Source organism: Microcebus murinus, chromosome 3 (assembly GCF_040939455.1).
Source record: "Microcebus murinus isolate Inina chromosome 3, M.murinus_Inina_mat1.0, whole genome shotgun sequence".
NCBI classification, from domain to species: Eukaryota; Metazoa; Chordata; class Mammalia; order Primates; family Cheirogaleidae; genus Microcebus; species Microcebus murinus.
The window spans coordinates 100,596,357-100,613,262 of NC_134106.1; the positions used below are offsets into that span (position 1 = coordinate 100,596,357).

Consider the following 16,906-nt stretch of genomic DNA (forward strand, 5'->3'; position numbering starts at 1 on the left):
TAGTTTCTAGTGTCTTGTTTTTGAAACTCTTGCAAAACAGTCCATGCTGTTTTCATTTCACTGTGGCAAAGAATAGAGAAGAATGAACTTTATTTTATTATATAGCTTATGGTTCTCAAATCATTTCTTTCTTCTTACAGCCAACAGAAAGATACAGTTGGATTTTGGTGGGACTAAGAGTTTTTTAGAGGGCCATCAGTGGAGAATGATGAAAGGCAGGAGGCCATGGTCATTTTTAATGAGGTTGTGTGAATGTATTATATAAAGAAGTGATCAGTTAGAATTCCACTGTGAGGTAAACTGCAGGATAGCTCTAACAGATTATTTTCTCCTCATCAACGATTTGCTATAACTTTTTTTGTTTTTGTTTCTGTTTTGTTTGAAACCAGAAAGTCCTTTGCTGTTTCCTTATTATCCTCGAAAATCATTGCATTTTGTGAAAAGGCGGATGGAGAAAATTATTGATCAGTGTTTGCAAAAGCCAGCAGTAAGTGTGAAAGAAATGCATGTCTTTGCGTAGGAACAATGTATACAATATGTGGCTCACTAATATAAATGATCTTACTATTAGAATGACCTATATGAAAATGCTGCTACTCATCTGTTTTTGACTAATAAAACTAGTAGTTTCATATGGTTCAACCTAATATTCCATCTTTTATACATTTTAAAATATTAGATTATTGAATGCATTGGTGTCTTAAATATTTTATCTTCTCCCCAAACAAATTCATTGGAAACTGTTTTAGTTATAAAATTGATGTGTCTCATGTTTGCAACCAAAGCGAGTAAATGAATGGTTGAAATAGGAGTAGAGGGAGGTGGCCTTTAGTTTACCATGTGCTTATTAGTTCCAGCGTCCTTTTCAGCGCAGAATTTTCTCTCTTCCTTATTGCTATAACTGTCATTAAAGTTTCTTGTGTACAAGGTTTGGTGATATAGATGATTTTTTACCACACTTAAACAGTGACGGTCACTTTATGTAGACTGTGTGCATATAAATGCTCTAATTATATTTTTAAATCTTATCTAGGATGTAATTGGAAAATCGATGAATCAAGCAATCTGTATTCCGTTATATAGAGATACTAGAAGGTAATTCTATTTACCCAGTGGGTGGTATAATTCAGCAGCCAATTTAAATTTTTCTCACCTTTGTTTCTCTTTTGTTTTAGTGAGGACTCTACACGTAGATTATTCAAATTTCCTTTTCTGTAAGTGTGTTTCTTCCCTATCTTATGTGAACAATACAATTTTGTTCTATACTTTGCTAGTTAAAAACCATTATAACATTCATTTTTTTTTCTTAGGTGGAATAATAAAACTTCAAATCTACATTATCTTCTTTTTACTATTTTAGAAGATTCACTTTATAAAATGTGCATCTTAAGGAGGCATACTGATATTTCCCAGTAAGTATTAATCTGAAGTTTGAATCGAAGAGATAAGATTTTATTATTTTTAATAGTGAAACCTACAGCTTCCCTTCCAATATTTCAGGTGTTAGTTAAGCTACTTTGTGTCTTTTGGTTTGTCATTTAACTGTACTGTCTTGGTTTTCATGTCATTAGGATGATAACATTAATTTAGGAAGCTATATGATCACTTCTTGTTCTAGATTATTTAGTTTGTATTGGTATATAGTAATTATATATGGGATTTTATTTTAGGGTTAGGAAAAATATGAAAGCAGAAAGCGCAGGACTATATTATATCTCATGAACTTTTAGAAGCTTAAAACGATATTACTTGGTACCTTATAGAAGGGGTTTTTACCTTGAGTTAAGTATGCCTTTCATTAAATAAGAGGCTTTGCCTAGCAGACTCATTTTGAGAATTCACAGTAAAAGTCCTGAAAAATAAATTTTATTTAGAATGCCATTTAGTATTTTAAAAATGATTTTTAATCTGAATTTGAAGGAAATTTTTAAGACCAAAATGTAGCAAAATAGAAATAATTTGGTTATTCTATTCCAGATGTCCTTAATTAAGGTATCTAGTTACTTTAGTGACTGTAAGATTTTAAACCAAATTGGTTTATCTAGGTGTTTAAAGTAGTTACATAAGTATTCTAGAGAAGAGTTGTGGTATTTTGGTTTGGGAGTTGGTATCTAGGTAAATGTACTGACAATGGCAATCATGTTCTTTCAAGCATTTAGATTATTGGCTATCCAGGTTGTTCCACAAAGTCTCTTTTTTCCCCCTTCTTTCTTCAAGATCTGTAAGTAATGGACTAATTGCTATTAAATTTGGAAGCTTTACATATGCCACAACTGAAAAAGTTCGAAGAAGGTAAGTCTCAATTCTTGTCTGGATGAAATGTAGATACATGTGATATGTGTGTATGTTTAGTAAGTGGAATGATGGGTATGTGATCATACTCAGTTATAGTGATGATATAGGTAAAAGGGCTTTGTCACTTCCAACAAAGGGGGCAGGATTTTTTATGTATTTTCTACATAGAAAATGATTTGACTTATAATTGATTAGAACCTTACTGCCCTGTAGGAGTTTACAAAACATGGTTCCCTATAATTAGTACTTTTGAGCTCCCTGTGTGCTAAGAAAGTAATGTGGTTCCAGGGGGAACAGATGGCTTACAGGGATGACATTCTTGTTACAACCAAAAAAAAAAATGTGATACCATTCTCACTGATCTGGGATTTTCTTAGGATCCAAAAGGGTAACAGTACCTAAGTCATACCTGAGGCTTTGCAGGAGAAAGAACTGACACTAATCACAGGCTGATCTTTTTCTCACTCTTTTTTTCCTCACATAAGTTGTTTTTATGATAAAGTCTTTGGAGTTGTCTTTTTTTTATGTGTAAAATTTTGTTTTTACCTTTCAGTCTAGTTACCTCTGTTTGCTCAAGTTATATATAAGGTGTCATTCATGGAGTTTCCACGAGCTTAAGGCCTAACCATCAATGTCAAGAGTTTTCTAGAATTGTGAACTAACTTCACAGATTTTTTTTTAATGATTCCCTATTTTTAAGGCTTAGTTATATTTGTGAATAATCAGTACAACAGATAACTGTGATTTTACTACAAATTAATGTATATTTTAAATGTTACATAGAATGTCACTTAATTTTTTTAAGTTATTTAAGTTTTTTAAGTTGCCAGTATGATGTTATCTATACAGTATTTTCTCCATAGTCATGATCATCTTTGATATAACAAATTTATTTCAATTCTAGCATCTACAGTTGTTTAGATGCACAGTTTTATGATGATGAAACTGTAACGGTAGTTCTTAAAGACACTGTAGGACGTGAAGGAAGAGACAGACTCTTAGTCCAGTTGCCATTGTCTTTAGTATACAACAGTGAAGATTCTGCAGATTATCAATTCACTGGGACTTACTCTACCAGGTAACTAACTCATTAGTAAAGTTGTCTTTTTGGTATTACAGTTAAATGTTTTTTAATGTACATTATAGATTCTAATATTTTAGGTATGCTAGATAATAGTTATTTAGTTACTAGGGATAACCATGGAGTTAGTACTTGAGCCAAAATACTTCTATTTTTTTAATTTAAAAAAATGCTGACTTTAATAGCTCTTTTGTCCCTTTTGTCTCTTTACTAGTTAATCAAGAAGTATTTGCTGGGACAATGTGGAGAATTATTTGGAGTGGAGATGGGGCATTTTAAAGTTATGTTTTCAAAGATAGCATTAACCCTAGTTTGTAGTAGAATTATTTTAGGTTTGCCTTACTATTTTCCTTCCAGAATTAGGACCTCAGTACCCGTGTGGAAAGTGCACCCCCAATTCCAAGAGATGACTTTAGTTGACTGAGATTTGAGTAACCAGATCTCTAATTTGAAAATGTATCTATTTTCTTTCTGTGAAAGGGAATAAAAAACCTTACTAAGATGATATTCTGTTTGTAATTGCAATATTTTTGTAGAATATCATATCACAGCTTTTTTATACAGTGGCTGCTTAAATTGTATTGGAAATGGGACTGGATAGAAGTCAACCCCATAGCTGATCCTATGATACTTCCTCTATGGAGAACATCCCCTCTTCATTTCTGGGTTGGCTTTTATCTCCTCTTTAGGCTAGATGAACAATGTAGTGCTATTCCCACACGTACCATGCATTTTGAGAAGCATTGGAGATTACTGGAAAGTATGAAAGCACAGTATGTTGCTGGGAATGGTTTTCGAAAAGTGTCTTGTGTGGTAAGTATTTACAGATTGTTCAATAACTAAGAAATATAGCAGGAAGTGACATTGCTTCTGTGGCTACTTCATCAAATATGTGATATATAAGGTCCTCTTGTGCAAATACTTAATTGTGATTTATAGCTTTTATTGATTATGATCATGGAGTGGCTGTAGCTGTTTTTTTCTCTTGTTCTGACAAAGCTTACTTAATGATAATTCTAGATTTTAATCTCAGGAAATTGCTACTGTTTTATGTGGAGATCCTTTTATTCAAAATGAAGGCTGAGTTTAGTGATTTTATTGCAAATTGATGGGAATGTAACTTTCCTGTAAAACCATTTTTTGATTCAAGCTTCTGAGTTCTAATTCCTTATATATGATATATTAGTTAAGACATTAATTTTTAAATGCTTTATGTGGCCTTTTTTTAATAGTTAAGCTCAAATCTCCGTCATGTGCGGGTATTTGAAATGGACATAGATGATGAGTGGGAGCTCGATGAGTCTTCAGATGAAGAGGAGGCGGCCAGTGATAAGCCTGTAAAAATAAAGGAAGAAGTGTTGTCCGAGTCGGAGGCAGAGAACCCGCCATCTGGCGCTGCTGCTTTAGCTCCAGAGATAGTCATTAAAGTGGAAAAACTTGACCCTGAGCTAGACTCATAATCTAGTTTGCCATTTTTGTGTATGTTATTATAGCATCACGGGCATGGGACATGGACTAAGACGTCTTGGACCACTTTTAATTTTCTTTGTGTAACAAAGAAACAGTAAATTTTATTTTTTCATACTCTGTTTCATCTTCTCAGTGATATAGTCACTATAATAGACTTTCTTTTTGCTGGAATATCTTTTTAATACTGTGTAGAACTAGTCTTTAAAGAAAACATAAATTGAATGTGAAGAAAAAGTTCAAACTTTTCTGTCAAAAGGTAGGTATCAGAAGTTGTTCCTATATAAGGAAGAAATTACATTTAAATAGTCATTCATCACTGGATGTTTTGATGCATTTAGTATTTTTAAACCATAGACAACATTTATTCCTATTTTTTATCTTCCCCTTCAAGTTTATATTAGGTCTCCAGGATGCTTTAAAAATTATGTTTCAAAATAAATTATACTGATTTACTGTAATGCAAAGCCAAAGATGGATCCTGTCTTTTATGTCTTAAATAGCAAAAACACTGCTTGATACTTACATGATTATCTTTTCTTTGTTGCTGTATTTGAACTCTGAATTCTTTGAATCAGCAGAGTTTAGATGTGTCTTTTTCCTTGTTTTGACTTGATCAAGGATATATAGTCATTACCTGTTTGATTGACTACTTGGGAACATGAGAAATATGGATCAACTAAACACAATCCATGTTAGTGTAGATAAGCTGCTATTGATTTCCTGGTGCTCATTCCTAAAGCAGAATAGTATTCTCATGTGACTTTTCAAAGAGTTTCTATTTTATGTATGAATCCCAATATCAGTTCACTGATAAATGAACAGATCACTTTTTAAAGCTTGAAGTATCTTTAGGCAGGAAGATGTACTATAACCAGGTGAGTGGGTAGGTAGCTGTTACACTTGGATTTTAGGTACCTGCCTATTTAGGTATTCCAGGGAAGGGGAGACTGAATGGAAACCACTGCCATGTGCATGTGCATAGGATTCAGTGCTGATCCGCAGGAGGCTGTGTTGGTCTGCAGCCTTGCATGTGATAGGCCTTAGACCCAATTAATAGTAATGTAGATGTTTACTGATGGTTGGTCACTGTTCATGGGATAGTGCAGGATGTCTTGAATTAGCTTTGTGAGCAAGAAAGGTGAACTGTCAGATGATATTACGGAGAAATTATAGGTTATAGGTGTGTATGCCATTTTGAGAATGAATGAATTGTACAAATTTACCATATAACATTTAAAGAGCTTAAATGGATCTTAGGGCAAATAATTACAGCTTATTCCTAGAATGATATACAGTTTTACAATAAGCAACCAGTTTTTTATTAGTAATCTGGCCCATGTGACTTCAGCATTGGATTTGTAAAGATTTTTCAATATGTACACATTTGCTTTCTGTGGTTCCAGCACAGACATAAGTTGAAACTGAGACTCTCAGACTCTTCCCTTGTCTTGACCAGGCATCAGTAATACTTCTATGGATATACTAGCTCTCCCTTAACGTTGAATTAAATAAATTAAGTACTGTGACTCATTCCTAATAATGGGAGAATTGTTTTTCATTAATACTTTTAATGTATATAGCAAATATTTAGGAACTAGAATTATATCAAACTGAAAAAAGTTTAAATTGATATCTGAATATCTTTTTAAGTTTTAAGGTGTGTAGAACAAATCATTTTCTGTTTATTTGCTGTTTAGAAATATGCTATAATTTTTGTATCATTAGATACTTTGCTTTTAATATTTAGGGTCAGTCTGATCATTACAGACTGTTACTTTATTTTTAGTATGTTTAGCTGCACATGCTGAATTTGAGTTTTGAATTTAGTGGATGGAAAGTGAAATGTGGGGATATGGAAGACCCTGGGGACTGCACGGCGCCTTGAGTGCCTGCTCAGGGTTGGAGGACTAAATGAGGGTGCTTGTAGAGCATTGTGGTTGGCACATATGAGATACCTGATAAAGACAAGCACTTCTTATTTACAATATTCTGTTTTTCAAGGTAAATTGTGTTCTAGAAATTTAAATCGTTTCTCTTTTGACAGACTTAATAGAATGGTGACAGTAGTCTTTCTAATTCTCTGGCTTTGTAATTTTTTTGTTGTTCTTGATTTTTTTTCCCCCAAAATAAAAATTTACACTCAGCAAAATGCTAAAACATTCTATTTTTTAATTCAGAGTGCTTGAATATAAATGTGAAGAAAACTATTATGGTTTATCCTTGAGTTTATGATGCTATAACTAGGAGAATTTATATATATGTATCTGAGTTAATCTAAATATTTTTGCATTCTTGAGAGATGTCCAGCTTGCAAGTATGTGCTAAATACTTATTTATAGAGGCTGCTACCAGTGAAATCATGGGCTGCATGATTTTATCAGGAGAAAATCAGTTTTTTTGACACTTTGATATTGTGACAATTGTCTATAGACTGTTTACTAGAATTTACATTTGACTGTCCAACGTATTTTCAGTTCTCACTGAGCATAGGGAGATAATACTTAGGATTATATTAAGTCAAGGTCACAGAAATCTTAGGAGAGCAAGGAATATATTAGCACAGAAATGATCTCTTATGAGGAATATTCAGTTTAAAAACTCTCAATTGTTACAAATAGTTCTAGGAAATGAATTGTTAGTATGGTGGATAGTCCGTGTTTACACCTTTTTCCTTGTTCTGAGCAAATGAGAATGTCTAGAACAGGAGTTCCAGTGAAGCATGCACTACCACACCAGAATTGCAAGGGCCCGTAATTAAAAATGCAAATTCATGAATGCCACCCTAAGTCCACTGAGTCAGAATCTGAGAGTGGGACCCAGGACTGCATTTTTAATCAACTCACCTGATTATTCTTATGCCCATGAAGGTTTAGAACTGTTTTCTATGAAAGCTGTTTTTTAGAAATTGGATGGTTATAATTTTTTAGTTGTGCATTCATAAGATGTTCCCTTAGATGCATTGACAGTTGATGTATTTTTTTCTTTAAAAATGCCCCTAACTGGTGGTTAATTGTACATGCAAGATGCCCACACTTCCATAAATCTGTTTAAACGGTGGTGAGCATAATTGTAGCCCCACTCTCTGTATGCGCTGCAGCATGTAGAAATGAGTCCCTTCGGGGCGCATTTCAGCCCTAACGAGATTATGTTCAGCCAAGTGGTAGATGCCAGGTTGGGTATGTATGGACCATGCTGGTAATAAGCCATTACGGTTCGTAAGTGTCACCTCTCCTCTGGTGCGTGCAGTCAGACTGAACTGGCTGCCCCAAGACACGAGGTGTAATGTGTAGTTATAGCTGTACGGATGATAAATCTGTCCCATGACGTGACTATAAATGAAACTTACGTTTACCAGCTGCATGTGTTTTAAACATTAAAATGAGCCAAGTTTGTTATCTGTGCCTCCTGTCATCAACTTTACTACTGAAAACTTTAGGGACCGTTTTTCTTATTTCTGCATTTCTGACTCCTCTTACAGAGTGAACATTATTATTTTAAATAATATTTCTATCCACTGTTCAGATAGTAAAACTGAGTGTTTAGGAGACCAAACTGAAAGAGTGGCCAACTGCTATAAACTATAATGGTGATTGTCAACATTTTCATGATACTGCAACACCTTGTAACCTTGATAATATGTCACTTCTCTTCTTCCTTTCCACCACTTCCTCTGTCCTGCCAAATTATTGCAGAAAGAGGTATGAAGGATAAAAAATACGTATGGTGTGGTCCTTGTTTTCTTGGGATGTAAAGCCCAGATTGAGTAATTAGGGTATGGATAGCAAAGGAGCACGGACCACCGTTCTAAGGCCCTGCAAAGTGTGGGGCCATCAGAGGAGAGTGAATGGCCAGGTGGTAGGAGGTCACCCAAGTGACTGGTTCAATGGAAGCCTGTCAGGTGTGTCAAGTGCTGCCAAGAAGCCGAGAAAAGGAATGATGGAGAACTGGCTATTTTCTTTGAAAAAGCTACAGGTCATTAGTGACCCTGATAGACACTTTTGGAGATTTGAGGGCAGGAGCCCTATTGGGATGGGCTGTGGGACAGACATGAGGTGAGGCAGTGGAGGACACTTATAGAGGATTCTGCTGTGAGAGGGGCACAGAGATGGTGTGGGGGGACATGGTGCCAGGGAGGTTTTATAAAAAAAGATTATATTAGGCATATTTATTCATCAATATAGTGACCCACTACAGGGGGCGAAGTTGGCCATTGTAGAGAAAAGGGGAAAATATGAGAGAGTGGAAAATCTTTGAAAGCAGAAGGTGAAGACCCAGTGGCCACTGGAGGGCTTGGTGGGCGTGGCCTGCCTTCCCTCGCGGCAGGTGCATTTTCCCTAGGAAAGGAGGTGATGGGGTCTCGGTGGAGAGCTGTGAAATAGTTGCCCCAGAACGGAGAGTGAATTTACAAAACGTTAGCGTTGAGGGCCTGTTGGAGATTTGTAGTTTACGTTTAAAGTGAGTCCAATTAACGGTGTCAGTCTCTCTAGCTGCTCAGGTGTAGGGAATCAGTTGGCACGTTGGGTTTAATTGGGGCTAGAGTTTTGTCAAACCGTTACCACAAGGCGAGACTGGCAAGGGGTGTTTGCATGGGAGTCGGGGAGGCCTGTGACTGTCAGACTGGAAGGTGGGAGAACTCTGGAGGTTTAGACTCAGAGGGACGGAAAGACAGGCAGAGGCTACAGCCAGAGAAGGACGTTGGCCGGGGTTATGGCAGAGGCGCTGAGTCGGTGATGGCGGGCGTAACTAGCTATGGCGGTCGGCGGCTGCTGCTGGGTGCAGGAGGAAGTAAGGCACCGGAGCCAGGTAGGTTAAGAACTTAACGGCCAGGGTTCTGGGTGGCTCATCTGTGTGGCTGTTACAGTCTCCAAAAAAGCTGACAGCGGTAAAGGTGGAGAAGATAACAGTGAGTTGGGTCCCCTACACTGAGGTCACAGTGAGACCAGCAGTGAGAAGGGTGGGAGGAGAAGGAAAGCTGCTTGTGCTTCCAAGACTCCTGACTTCAAAAAGCCAAGAGGAGGGCGGGGCGCTCACTGAGGTCACTTAGTGGGTAGCGAGGCTGGGATCTAAGCCCCGGTGGGAGACAGAGCCCTGCTCCTCAGCCGCGTGCGGACGGCCCTACAGGAGTTCCTACCAGACACCTGTGGTTGTAAAGGACAGCAGAATATGCAAGCGTGGCAGTGCCTTTCAATGTGGTCACCACAGGTTGGTACTCTTACATCTGGGAGATGAGTTAAAGGCTGGACTGGAGGTGGAGATCCATTTTGACTTGATCTTAAATCTGGAATCAGCGGCGATCCCTGAGGGCACTGGGAATGGGGTGGTTGTGGTTGCTGTCCTGCTGATCGTTAGTGCGCTGCTGATCACAGAAACAATTGTGTGTGGCGCAGGGTGCAGACAGCCCAAGGTGACAGCTAGGAGAGTGGGCCCGAGCCAGCCCTTGCTCAAGGCCCAGGTCAGGACGCTGGCCAAGGCAGGATGAACTGGCCAGTTTCCCCCGTGTGAACGTGCCTCCCCAGCTCTGGGTCAGTGTGGTCCAAATCGGTGAGCCTCGCTTAGATTGTCTGCAGCATTGGTGAAGGGGACCTGCCCAGTGCTGGTGGCTCTGGCCATTTGGGGAATGAGGCAGGACAGGCTTCTGCTTGGCCCTGGTTCCCAGGCCCCTTGGAGTTGGCACTGGGTTCCAGCTTGCTCCTCAGTAGGCCCAGGACCTGGGAACCTCTGGATCTGCCAAATTGCACTTGAAAATCCTGTGGGTCAGGCCAGACAATGGCTCTTGGTGACGAAAGGGTCTCCACCTGCTTCTGCCTCCCCCCCCACCTACCTCTGCTCCGCCCCCCAATACTTTCTCCTTTTCTCCTTGTCTACATTTGGCTTTTTAAGGTTGTCCTATGCAGAAGTCTCTCATGGAAAAGAAATGAGCATGAGAGAGATGGCAAGATGCTTTATGTACATTATCATATAATTCTCATATCTCATATAATTCTCTGAGCAACCCTGCAGTGAAGGAATTACTAACCTTATTTTGCAGAAAAGAAAAAAAAAGTTCAGAGAGGTTGGGTTTGATGTGTCCCACATCACACAGCTGGTAGGCGTTAGGGCCAGGATGCAGAGCAGATGTCAATAATTGCTAATCAACACTGGCTGTTTAGCGAGAGCCAGGCACCATTCCAAGCGCAGCCCCCGGATAACTTACTGAAACTTCGCCACAGTCCTATAAGGTGCGTGCTATTATTATTGACGTCATTAGGCAGGTGAAGCGACTGGGGCACAGAGGTGTTTCCCAGCTTGTCCGCGATAATGACGAGGGCAGTAGGGTGGGATTGGGATGGGCAGCCAGGTGGTCTGGCCGCGGGACCCGCACTGTTGGTCTGTGCTCCTGCTCCACCGCTCTTCCGCCCGCCCGGCTGCCTCGCCCTGGGCCGTACGACCTGAGCACGGGCTCCCTGCGGCTGCCGAGTGTCTGTGTGGCACAGGCCAACGGTGACAGCAAACCTTCATTCTTCTTAGTCACCCTCAGCTCTGTGAGGAAACAGGCCGTGAGAGAGAGTGGTGCTTTTCCCCCCTGCAGTCATGGAAATGGTTTTCGGTAGAGCTGGGACCAGATTTGCTCTCCCCCCAGAGAGGCTACCAGCTCGTCAGGCAAAACGAAGGGGAGGTTTCCCACCATAGTTTTGCATTTCGGATTATTCTGCATCTTGTTCGTTTATAAACTTCCATTGGGTAAAATAGTTCACAAGAAAGATGCTAAGCTTGGAGAGAGGAAAAGAAATAATCTTCAAAATGAATACATGGGTGAAGAAGATGGCAAATTTGCAGTTTGCAACAGAGAAACTTAAAAATCAGAGAATGCTAAGCCCTGAACACCATAAGGAGACTGTGTGACTCTGACTTACAGACTACCAAAGTACACGTTTGGTCTGTTAATTGGGAACTAGGAACTATGATAACATAGTGAGAAAATAAGTAATAATTTTACATCTTGTGTTTTTACACCAAATAGAACATCAGAAGCCAAATACCGTATTTATCCATCCAACATGTAAAAGGGACTTGATGGGGTGAGACAGTCTTGGAATGGAGCAAGAAATGTAATAATTTAGTTTCCATTTGAGAAATGGAAATTGAAGGAGCAAATTTGCAAGTCAACTCAGCAATGCAGCTAAATGATGAGACTTGGATCTTTCGAATTTCTAGTCCAGTACTTTTCAATCCCTGCAGTTTCAAAGTTATTGCAAGGCCCCATCTATGTTTAATTAAATGTGCTAATTTACGACTAGTCTTGCTCTGGGCTGGGCAATAGGCAGATGACACATACTGCCTGGTCCGGCCCATTTCCAAAGGGGATGGATGATGGTTTGCTGCCGTAAGGTGGTTGAGTAGGTGACATTATGCAAATCATTAGAAAAGGAAGATGGTCATATTTTCTGGATGGAAGTAGAACAGGAGTGGTGCTGCTTTGGGAGAAGTGTACGAAATGTGTCCAGAATAAAGATATTTTTGTCCCTTGCCTTCTATCCACCTGCCCGAGAGTCCAATTCAAATGCTTCCTAGAAGCCTACCTTCACTCCTCCGAGCACGCCACCTCAGCCCTGGCTGGGACATCTGTGCCTAAACATTCTCACGTAACCACCGTGTTCATGGAGCCCTGGCCATGGGCGAGGGCCTAGGCTAAAGGAGGGTAGGTATTGTTCAGCGGCCCCCACTCCACCTCCCATGAGGAAGGAGGTGTTAATTGATCCTTTTGTGCAGAGGAGGACAGAGGGGCGCAGAGAGGTTAGGTAACTTGCCCAAAGTCACAGAGCTAGTGAGAGGTGGAGCCCAAGTTCTCAGTCATACACTGTACATTCCGGACATCTATCACCTGCTCCCTTGACTTACGGATAAGGCACATTTATTTTCTGGCATGTGAACTCCTTGAATCGAGGACAGGTAACCCTGGGTGCCTAGTTGTAGATCTTCACTAATATCTGTGCTCTGTGGGCACCCTGCTCCCCAAATTGATGAGTCTGTGCCCCCCGAGTCCCTTTTGGGAGCCGTAGTGCCCCCTGGTGCCTCAGCAGTCACCTTTAGCCCTGAGCAGGCCGATGCCACAGCCTCCCCAGCCCCTGGGCCCCGTCAGCGGGCGCTGCCCAAGGTAGGAGGGAGCCGCCCTCCCAGCTGCAGCCGTGCTGGATTCGGAGGGGGCTTGTGGGAGAGGCTGGTGGCAGGTTTAGAAGGCAGGGGGCAGTGGAGAATGCCTCATTCCAAGAACCCAGGCATGACACAGGCTTTCTGGCTCATGCTGGGGAGCTCCACCAGGCCCAGCAGTCCAGGTCTGGACGTGGAGGCAGGGAGGAGCACATCCCAAAGAGCGAGCCCGTCTGGGAGGCTCCCCAGCGAGAGAGACTCGGGGATTCCTGAGGTCTTGGCTTGCAAGGTTGGAGGACAGTTGGAACTCCCTGCAGAGGGCAGCAGCCTGCTTGTCTGTGCTGTTCCTGCAAGGTCGGCTTCCTGGGCCACACAGACCTGTGCAGTCACACAGGGCCGGGCTCCCAGGGCCCATGCTGGGTTTCATGCTCTTTGGAAATAAGTGAAGACCAACCAGATGAGGACAGGCAAATGCTCTTTTTTCAGAGCTTGTGACAGCGAGGGAGTCAGTCATGATCACTTGTATTTTGGCAGAGACTTATAGGCAAGCAGAGGAGCGGGAAAGCCTTGCAGTGGGAAAGGGGGCAAAGGGAAGGCTCCAGGCGTGCCCTGGTGGGAGGCTGTTGGCCGGGGCAAGCTGGAGGCGGCTAGCAGGAATCAGGGCACCTTATGTGATTGGTTAGGGCTCTGTATGTGGCTTTCTCTGGCTGGCCTTAAGTTGGAAAGGGGGCAAAAATTAGGGAAGCTGTCAGTTATTCATCAAGTCCTGGGCATTTGGGGCCGATTGCTACAGAAGCTATTGTTTAGCTTCCTGGGTTGTTCCTGGAGGTAACAGCCTGATTTCCTAAAGAATGACTTGCAGCAGGCTGGCTTCCCAGGCTGGTCACAGGAGAGAAGAGTGGCTTTCCTGGGCAAGTGATGGGTGGGAGTTCTGCTCTTATGTAAGGTCTGACTACTGTGCATTTGAATGCTCAGTCTCGCACTCGCTGTCACTGTCTGGAGATCTTAGCAAGGCAAGGGGCCCGCATTTTCCTTTTACATCTGGCCTTGCAAATGACGTAGCATTCCTGGGGTCCCCTTGAGGCTGATGAAGGAGGAAACTTTCCTGTTGCTTGGTAGCATTGGGCTGCAGCTCGATCTGGCTGCAGCTTTTTCAGACTTTTACTTAGAATGGGAGATGGTTTGTACCAAATACCTAGGGCCTCTGAGTGGCACCCGGGGTCAAACATCCTGGAGAACCTCCCTAAGGGCGGCCTTGCCAACATGCCTGTTTCCTTGGTGGGAGCTGCGTTTGTTCCATGTCGGCGTGGCAGGGCCTCTGGGCAGTGCGGGGAGTCAGGGAACGCAGGCTGAAACAAATGTCTACCTCGAGTCAAATCTCACAAATTCACATCCTGTTAATTTTAAATAGGGAAGTTTTGATCTGTTTTTGAAAAAATAAAAAAAAAAAATACCTGCTAAGTAAATGTACTGTGCAAAAAGTTTGCAGAGGCGTGGCCAATATTTAATCTGTCAAGAGCAATATTTTCAAGGACCTAAAGGTAACTATGTTATACAAACCAATTGCCTTTTAAGTATAAAATTTAATTTCAGTGCATTCTTTGTGTTAGGTCTGGAGCCAAGAAAGAGAGACACGAAGCCTCACGTGTAGCAAAATGCTGGTTATTTTGAGCATCTGGGTGCAGATGGGTGGAGGCGAAAAAGTGTCCACCCCAAGGGAGGGGAAAGCCTTGGCTTTTATAGAACTTCTTTTCTGGGGGGAGGGGAGTGAGCAACACCTGCAGAGATGGGGAGGGGGTAGCTTTGTCCCTGTCAGTGGGGATAGGAATGCCGGTGTGGCTGCAGCTGTCTGTGGTCGGAGTTAGATTTACAACCGTGGACCTTCCAGACTCCTGCGCCTCTTGTTTCACAGGCTTTGTGATAATTTTTGGGTTCCCACCCAGAACAAACCTAACACTTTGCTGTTCATGAAAGTGGCTCTTCCAGCTGTCTACTTCGAGCCTTAGCTTTGTCAGTGTCCCCTGAGATACTCAAAAGCAAGCACACCAAATCATGTTATCAAGATTTGCTAATTTGGGCTCACTACAAAAAGCAGCATGGCTTTTTCAGCCCTGAGACTGCAGTGCTGAGGCTGTGCTGTACTTCTGTTTTCCCTGCCACTCACGGCACAGTAGGCGCCCAGTCTTCCCCTCATCACTCCCTTCCTCCCTCCATCCAGACCAGTCCCTCTGCAGGTGCATGTCACCTCGTGCTCAGGGCAGCCATCTTGGAGCCATCCCTCATGTCCCCCATGCTCCCAGTCTCAACCAAAAGCTCTGGGGACAGGACACCGAGGCAACACTGACATTTAGTAGCTGTGAGACCTTAACCAGGCTGCTTAACCTCTCGGAGCCTCATTTTCCTCATCTGTGAAATGGGGACACGAGATAACATCCATGTAAAGGGATTAGCACACGAGGGCCCAGACCACACTTGGGAAACTCGGCCAGTGTTGCTGTTGCTCACTCACATGGTCAGCCCTGTGTCTGCCCACACCTCATTGCTCTGGTTAAATTTTTCTTTCTGATTAAAGCAAATTTCCATGTTCAGTTATCACCAAAGACGTACGCTCTGGCTTTGAATCCCTTCCAACCCCTCAAAGGATGAGAACTTTCTTCACTGAGGCTATTCAAGAGAATATGCCGCAGGGGCCCTGGGCAGCTGCCAAGGACGCCTTTCCCAAACGTTTGGAATACAGGAGGATGGGCTGGAGTGTGTATGCGTGTGGCCTCCCAAGGTGGCTATTTGCAAGGTGAAGGGCTCACTTGCACGCACAGTTCCGAAGGGTCTTTTGGATGAAGTCCCTCTGCTGTCTGGTTGCAGTGCTAAAGCAGAGCGTTTGGGGAGCAGCCACAGACACGGTAGATGGCCTTGAGCAGCAGCCACAGCCGTGGGCGCTGTGCCTCACTCTCCCCGCCATCCTCCCTACTCCGCCCATCAGTTTAAAGACTCTTGGGCCTGGCAGACACCCACGTGGGTGACTCATGGGACAATGCATTTGTGCTAGTTTTGCAAACAATTGGTGCTCATCTTGGTTCACAGTGGCCAGAGAAACACAGTAAGCGCTCACTAAAGGGCTCTGCCTGGCTGCGTGCCCCACTGCCCTGCTTTCCTGGTAACCTGGTCCCAGCGTCGCCGTCTTCCGTGCTTGCCACCCTTACGAGAGCCGCCAGGAACCCGGAGCACGCCTGAGTCGGGAGCCAGAACGCCAGATGGAAATGCACTGTTTTGGATGGAACCAAACCCCACTTTTTGACCCAAGTGTTTTTCAGACATTACTGTCTTGTTAAAATCCCTGGGGGAGAAAACCATAGAAAATTTATTACAAAACAAGGCAAGCCTTCTGGCCTGCCCCGGGCGGGCAGCCTTGCTGCCTCTGGCAGGGGAGCTGCCAGAGCTGGCACCCCCCCCCTCCGCCTCCCCTGTCCCTGGATCCGGGCCTTCCTCTTTGTAAGTCAACTTCCCTGATTGGGAAAGCACATTTCCAGAAGCTTCCTGAGAAGGGGTGCATGGGCCATAAACTTTCTGAGATACCTTGTCATCAAAAATGTCTTTATTCTGTTCTTATGTTCACTGGGAGTTTGGTTACTTTCTAAGCTCATTTTGAGGTTATAAATCGTTTTCTCTCAGAATATTGAAGGCGTTGTTCCCTTACACCCTAGCTACCAGTGTGGCCCAGTCCTGCCCTTCAGCTTCCTCATTTTTGTCCTTGTCTTTGTTTTCTCCTCTGGATGTATTTAGGACCATGCCTTTTTTCCCAGTATTGTGAGATTTCAAAATAATGTTTCTTCCTGTGGGCCTATTTTTGTTTATTTACTGGGCCCTTAGTGAATCTCAGTCTAAAAAGTTGTGCCCACAATTTACAAATAATAATGATATACAATCCTGTATATT

At 42.4% G+C, this 16,906-nt stretch overlaps 1 protein-coding gene across 2 annotated transcripts in view; it reads left to right on the forward strand.

The window, feature by feature from the left end:
• ANAPC4 (anaphase promoting complex subunit 4) overlaps positions 1 to 6,995 on the forward strand; it is a 43,981-nt gene extending 36,986 nt beyond the window's left edge. For both annotated transcript variants that reach the window (XM_012737457.2, XM_012737458.2), the window contains 8 exons: positions 390 to 487; positions 1,034 to 1,095; positions 1,176 to 1,214; positions 1,311 to 1,412; positions 2,218 to 2,292; positions 3,200 to 3,373; positions 4,066 to 4,189; positions 4,609 to 6,995. In XM_012737457.2, coding sequence (XP_012592911.1) covers positions 390 to 487; positions 1,034 to 1,095; positions 1,176 to 1,214; positions 1,311 to 1,412; positions 2,218 to 2,292; positions 3,200 to 3,373; positions 4,066 to 4,189; positions 4,609 to 4,836 — 902 coding nt within the window. In that variant the 3' untranslated portion in view covers positions 4,837 to 6,995. The remainder of the gene's footprint in view (positions 1 to 389; positions 488 to 1,033; positions 1,096 to 1,175; positions 1,215 to 1,310; positions 1,413 to 2,217; positions 2,293 to 3,199; positions 3,374 to 4,065; positions 4,190 to 4,608) is intronic.
• Positions 6,996 to 16,906: the final 9,911 nt, after the last annotated feature.